This window comes from Sus scrofa, chromosome 3, assembly GCF_000003025.6.
Source record: "Sus scrofa isolate TJ Tabasco breed Duroc chromosome 3, Sscrofa11.1, whole genome shotgun sequence".
NCBI lineage: Eukaryota > Metazoa > Chordata > Mammalia > Artiodactyla > Suidae > Sus > Sus scrofa.
In genome coordinates this window covers 109,206,959-109,214,464 of record NC_010445.4, presented here as the reverse complement: position 1 = coordinate 109,214,464, position 7,506 = coordinate 109,206,959, and the positions used below count along the sequence as shown (strand labels likewise).

Sequence of the window (7,506 nt, the reverse complement as noted above, 5' to 3'; positions counted from 1 at the left end):
GAAATCTAAATATAAAACCAATCTCCCATAGGTTCTGAGAAGGTATTCACCATTTTCCTGAAAAGTTTAACATTCCACATTCAAGTTTAACCATCTCTGTAGAAGGGAAAGTCAGTGATAGTACTTGTTGAACTAGAATTAATATTAAAATTCAAAAAGCTGACCATATTCATTTAGCCACCAACAAATCTTATTTAAATCAGGACCATCCAACAGAAACATTCCATCAGCCATACAGGATCTGAATTCTAGTGTATGAGATCAGTTTAACTATGGTACACATATGTCATGAGACATTTCGGTCTTGTAATAAATAAGGCAGTGGCCAGCTTTTACTCATTAGTAGCTTTTTTGAGATAAGCTATCAAGTCTTCCCTTTCTCCCTTCTAAATGCCAGCAAAGATCATTTTCATTCCAGGGATGTACTTGGAATTCTCCAGGTACTCCATCAGTGTCTCCTCTCCCCAGGTGATGCCTTTGTTCTTGTTGGCATCTGGGTAAGAGAATCCAGGAGCCTGACCTCTCTTCTGCCCAAAGAGACCATGGAGGTTTGGACCAGTCTTGTGCTTGCCTCCCTTTTCTACAGCGTGGCACTGGGCACTCTTCTGAACAAAAATCTTCTTGCCCTGCTCAACATCACCCATTTTAAAATCGTTCCTTCGCCGAGCTCAACAGACAAACCACCACTTGCAGGCCAGATGTCCCGCTTTCTAGTGTGATAGTAAATTTTATCTGTCAAACTTGACTAGATCATGGGATGTCCAGATGTCTGGTTTAACATTATTTCTGGGTGTATCTGAGAAGCTGTTTCTGGAAGAGAATTTAAATCCATAGACTGAGTAAAGCAGATGGTCCTCCCTCAGGTGGGTGGGCATCATGCAATTCACTGAGGGCCTGAATAGAACAAAAGGCAGAGGAAAAGGCAAAGGCTTTGATTCAGCCTTTGAGCTGGCCATCCATCTTGGCACTGCTGTTTCTCAGTCCTGTAGACTCAGGCTGGAATCTGCATCATCAGCAATCTGGTTTTCAGGCCTGCAAACTATTTCATTGGCTTTCTGGGATTTCCAGCTTACAGATGACAAATGTGATACTTCTCAGCCTCCATAATTGCATGAGCCAATACCTTATAATAAATCTATCTATCTATCTATCTATCTATCTATGCATATGTAATCTGTTGGTTCTGTTTCTCTGGAGATCATGACGAATGCAGGTTTCTTTTTCTTTCTTTCTTTCTTTCTTTTTTTTTTTTTTTTTTGTCTTTTCTTGGGCTGCTCCCACAGCATATGGAGGTTCCCAGGCTAGGGGTCGAATTGGAGCTGTAGCCCCCAGCCTAAGCCAGAGCCACAGCAACACGGGATCCAAGCTGCGTCTGCGACCTACGCCACAGCTCACGGCAACACTGGATTGTTAACCCACTGAGCAAGGGCAGGGACCAAACCCGCAACCTCATGGTTCCTAGTTGGATTCGTTAACGACTGCGCTGCGATGGGAACTCCGTAATGCAGGTTTCTTGATAGAACTCCTAAATTTATGTCTTGCCACCAATATATGTTTATTAACAGACTCATTTAATTGACACTCAATAAAAATTTTTCAGTGATTTTTCATTGTGGCTCAGTGGGTTAAGAACCCAACTAGTATCCATGAGGATGCAGATTTGATCCCTGCCATCATTCAGTGGGTTAAGGTTCTGGCATTACAGTGAGCTGTGGTGTAGGTCGCAGACGTGGCTCGTGTCTGGGGTGGCTGTGGCTGTGGCATAGGCTAGCAGCTGCAGCTTGGATTCCACCCCTAGCCAGGGAACCTCCATATGCCACAGGTGCAGCCCTAATAAAGCAAAAAATAAATAAATAAATAGCATATAGTATTCTCTTTCCAATTGTGGAGTTTCTGTCCCTTTAAAACCTAGGTTTTGAAAAATTTGAAACTGAGGATCTCAAGACCTTAAAGTCTTTGAGATTAAAAACAAACTTACCTGTAACGATTATTTATTTATTTATTTAGTCTTTTTGGGGCCGCACCTGCAGCATATGGAGGTTCCCAGACTGGAACCTGGGAATTGGAGCTATAGCCTCTGGCCTACTCCACAGCCACAGCAACACCAGATCCCAGCCACGTCTGTGAACTACACCACAGTTCACGGCAATGCCGGATCCTTAATCCACTGAGCAAGGCCAGGGATCTAGCCCGCAACCTTATGGTTCCTAGTCAGAATCGTTTCCACTGCACCGTGAATCTTGACCCTGTCCACTGCTCATTAAAGATGCTATTCTGTTAAACAGAGTCCACCAGTTTTCCTGTCATGCTGACATGTTACCAGTTTTTATAGTTTTCCAAGCATGCTGATCTTCCTGTCTCTGAGCCTTATCTTAAGGGCAAATTGATCACCAAGGAACTTTTACAATAGATGCTGGAATGCATCCTGGCAATGTCTTCAGCAATAAAAATATATGGCTCTATCTGCCCAGAATAGGACTACCCTTCTTTTGAGAAATGCCATTGTTATGGGATTAATGCTTGTGTCCTTCTGTCATTTGAAGTCCCAGTCCCCAATGTGATTGTGTTTGGATGTGGGGCTTTTGGTTGTAATTAGGTCAAGAGGGTGGAACCTTTATGAATGGGATTAGTAAGTACCTTTAAAAGAAGAGGACAGATAAAAACTCTTACCAAAGTGAGTATAGAGGGAACATACTTTAACATAATCAAAGCCATTAATGACAAACCCACAGCGAATATAATACTCAATGAAGAAAAACTGAAAGCCTTTCCACTGAAATCTGGAACCAGACAAGGATGTCTACTCTCACCACTGTTATTCAACATAGTACTGAAAATCCTAGCCACAGCGATCAGACAAACAAAAGAAATAAAAGGCATCCAAATAGGAAGAGAAGAGGTAAAACTGTCACTGTATGCAGATGACATGATGCTATATATACCAAACCCTAAGGACTCAACCCCAAAACTAATTGAACTGATCAACAAACTCAGCAAAATATCAGGATGTAAGATTAACATTCAGAAATCCATCGCATTTCTGTATACTAACAATGAAATATTAGAAAAGGAATACAAAAATATAATACCTTTTAAAATTGCACCTCACAAAATCAGATACTTGGGAATACACCAGACCAAGGAGGTAAAGGGCTTATATGCTGAGAACTATAAAACTTTAATCAAAGAAACTAAGAAAGATATAAAGAAATGGAAAGATAGTCCATGCTCCTGTGTTGGAAAAATTAATATTGTAACAAGTGCTATACTACCCAAAGCAATCTACAGATTCAATGCAATCCCTATCAAATTACCCATGACATTTTTCACAGAACTAGAACAAACAATCCAAACATTTATATGGAACCACCAAAGACCCAGGATTGCTACAGCAATTCTGAAGAACAAAAAACCAAGCAGGAGGCATAACTCTCCCAGACTACAAGCAATATTACAAAGCCACAGTCATCAAGACAGTGTGGTACTGGTACCAAAACAGATATATAGACCAATGGAACAGAATAGAGAACCCAGAAATAAACCCAGACACCTATGGTCAATTAATCTTTGCCAAAGGAGGCAAGAACATAAAATGGGGAAAAGACAGTCTTTTCAGCAAGCATTACTGGGAAACCTGGACAGCTGCATGTAAATCAATGAAACTAGAACACACCATCACACCGTGCACAAAAATAAACTCAAAATGGCTTAAAGACTTAAATATAAGACAAGACAGCATCAAACTCCTAGAAGAGAACATAGGCAAAACATTCTCTGACATCAACTTCATGAATATTTTCTCAGGTCAATCTCCCAAAGCAACAGAAATGAAGCAAAAATAAACCAGTGGGACCTAATCAAACTGACAAGCTTTTGCACAGCAAAGGAAACCAAAAAGACAACTTACAGAATGGGAGAAAATAGTTTCAAATGATACAACTGACAAGGGCTTAATCCCTAGAATATACAAACAACTTAGACAACTCAACAGCAAAAACGCCAAAAACCCAATTAAAAAATGGCCAAAAGACCTGAATAGACAGTTCTCCGAGGAAGATGTACAGATGGCCAACAAGCACATGAAAAAATGCTCAACATCCCTGATTATTAAAGAAATGCAAATCAAAACTACTATGAAAGGGAGTTCCCGTCGTGGCGCAGTGGTTAACGAATCCAACTAGGAACCATGAGGTTGCAGGTTCGGTCCCTGGCCTTGCTCAGTGGGTTAATGATCCAGCGTTGCCGTGAGCTGTGGTGTAGGTCGCAGACGTGGCTTGGATCCTGCGTTGCTGTGGCTCTGGCTTAGGCTGGGGGCTACAGCTCTGATTCGACCCCTAGCCTGGGAACCTCCATAAGCTGTGGGAGCAGCCCAAAGAAATAGCAAAAAAAGACAAAAAAAAAAAAAAAACCAAAAAAAAACAAAACTACCATGAAATACCACCTCACATGAGTCAGAATGGCCATCATTAATAAGTCCACAAATAACAAGTGCTGGAGGGGGTGTGGAGAAAAGGGAACCCTCCTACACTGTTGGTGGGAATGTAAGCTGGTACAACCACTATGGAGATAAGTATGGAGATACCTTAGAAATCTGTACATAGAACTACCATATGACCCAGCAATCCCACTCTTGCGCATGTATCAGGACAAAACTTTCCTTAAAAAAGACACATGGCACCCGCATGTTCATTGCAGCTCTATTCACAACAACCAAGACATGGAAACAACCCAAATATCCATAAACAGATGATTGGATTAGGAAGATGTGGTATATATACACAGTGGAATACTACTCAGCCATAAAAAAAGAATGAAATAATACCATTTGCAGCAACATGGATGGAACTAGAGACTCTCATCCTGAGTGAAGTCAGTCAGAAAGAGAAAGACAAATACCATATGATATCACTTATATCTGGAATCTAATATAAGGCACAAATGAACCTTTCCACAGAAAAGAAAATCATGGACTTGCAGAATAGACTTGTGGTTGCCGAGGGGGAGGTGGGGGGAGTGGGGTGGTTAGGGAGCTTGGGGTTGATAGATACAAACTATTGCCTTTGGAATGGATTAACAATGAGATCCTGCTGTGTAGCACTGGGAACTACGTCTAGTCACTTATGATGGAGCATGATAATGTGTGAAAATAGAATGTGTACCTGGGTCACCATGCTGTACAGTAGAAAAAAAAATTGTATCGGGGAAATAACTATTAAAAAATAATAGTAATTAAAAAAAATAAAAGATGAGGACAGGATTTTCTGTTGTGGCTCAGCAGAAATGAATCTGACTAGCATCCATGAGGACACAGGTTCGATCCCTGGCCTTGCTCAGTGGGTTAAGGATCTGGCGTTGCTGGGAGCTGTGGTCACAGATGAGGCTGTGCCTGTGGCTGTGGTGTAGGCCGGCAGCCACAGCTCCAATTTGACCCCTAGCCTGGTTACTTCCATATGCCATGATGTGGCCCTAAAAAGACAAAAAAAAAAAAAAAGAAAGAAAAAAAAAGAGGGCAGAGGAGTTCCTGCTATGGTGCAGTGGGTCAACTGTGGTGTAGGTTACAGTTCCTGCTCAGATTCCATCCCTAGCATAGGAACTTCCATATGTGGGGGTGGGGGGTGGGGGAGAAGATGCCAGAAAACTGGCTCATTCTCTTTCCACTGTGTGAGGATACAAGAAGATGCTGGCAGTCTGCAACCTGGAAAACGGCTGTCACCAGAACCTGCCATGCTGGCACCCTGATATCAGACTTCTAGTCTCCAGGACCATGAGGAACAAATTTCTATTGTTTATAAGTCTTCTAGTCTATGGGGTTTTGTTACTAAGACAGCCATTTCCTCAACTCCATACTGCATGGAGTGGTATAGGGATGCTAATCATAAGACCTCACACATCTTGGCCATGGGGATTGGTCCCTGATCCAGCCAAGCCAATCAGAATCCTTCTCTAGGACTTTCCTAGCTGGAGATTGCAGGGGAAAGACTTTCCTGTCAGGAAGAGGTAATAATGTAAGCATGGAGCTGCATGAGGCTATAGCAGGGAGTTCAAGGAGTAAACTTTCAAAGAGAAATACAAGTGGTGGCAGAATCAGCCATTCTTGGCCACATCTAAGACCTTAAGGCCAGATCAGACCACTCTTCCTGTTTTTTGGTGCTTTGGGCCAATAACTCTCCATCTTATGCTTTAGTTACTTCAGACTAGATTTCTGGATTACTGGTGTGGACTGATACTGGTAGTTTTGTAGAAGATGCAAATTCTTCACATTGTTATTTTTTTCTTTTCTTTTCTGGTCTATCAGAGGATATTGAATATACAATAGACCCTGTTGTTTATCCATTCTATACATAACAGTCTTCATCTTCTAGCCCCAAACACCCGCTCTAACCCTCCCCCTTCCTTCCTTTCCCTTGGCAACCACATATCTGTTCTCTGGATTTATAAGTCTGTTTCTGTTTCATAGATAGGTTCATTTGTGTCATAGTTTAGATTCCACAAATAAGTGATATCATATTGTATTTGTCTTTGTCTTATTTCGTTTAGTATGATAATCTCTAGGTCCATCCACATAGCTGCCTAATGGCATTATTTCATTCTTTTTATAGCTGAGTAATATTCCATTCATATCATATTTTCTTTACCCATTCACACATGATCATTTTTTGTATCAATCTTCAATAAAAGTTGAGGGCACATTAAACTTAAAAATGCTTGTGGCAATGACATTTATCAGTTTTCTGGAGTTCCCATTGTGGCGCAGTGGTTAACAAATCCGACTAGGAACCATGAGGTTGCGGGTTCAATCCCTGCCCTTGCTCCGTGGGTTAACGATCCAGCGTTGCCATGAGCTGTGGTGTAGGTTGCAGACGCAGCTCGGATCCCACGTTGCTGTGGCTCTGGCGTAGGCTGGCGGCTACAGGTCTGATTAGACCCCTAGCCTGGAAACCTCCATATGCTGCGGGAGCAGCCCAAGAAATGGCAAAAAGACAAAAAAAAAAAAAAAAAATTATCAGTTTTCTGATTGCTAAAGGTATACATATTATAAAATATGTTTATGAAAACTAGGACAGTGTAGAAAATATTTCAGATTTTTGTCTATATGTATATAAGTACATATAATGATATTTTATAAAAATGGATCAGACTCTGCATTGAATCAGTCTTATAGCAAGCATCTTCCACTTCCTATTATATTTTGGATATCATTATATATCTGTTCATGTAAATATGCTTGGTGCTTGGTGGTATTTAAATGTTTATATTCAAAATATGTCCTCCTAAATGAATGCCATCAGTAATGGTGGTCAGTAAGAGTGTGTGTTATCTCATTGATGGAATTCTGGCTTAGAGCCAGGAGACCTGTGCAGTTGGTTTTTGTGTGCAGATAGATTTGCAAGAAGTTGAATGGCTCATATTTTACCTCTATATCAGGCTATTGGCAGTATTTCAAGTACTTTTTTGATTCAGGGTTGAACCATGGGGAAGAGCTATCAAGCATTTGCCTGTTAATCG

The 7,506-nt window shown here is 41.1% G+C and overlaps 1 protein-coding gene across 1 annotated transcript; it reads right to left on the bottom strand.

The window, feature by feature from the left end:
- On the bottom strand, positions 387-689 carry LOC100621347 (cytochrome c-like). The gene has a single exon (XM_013996238.2). It carries the CDS (start codon positions 642-644, stop codon positions 387-389), a length of 258 nt encoding a protein of 85 aa, XP_013851692.1. The 5' UTR covers positions 645-689.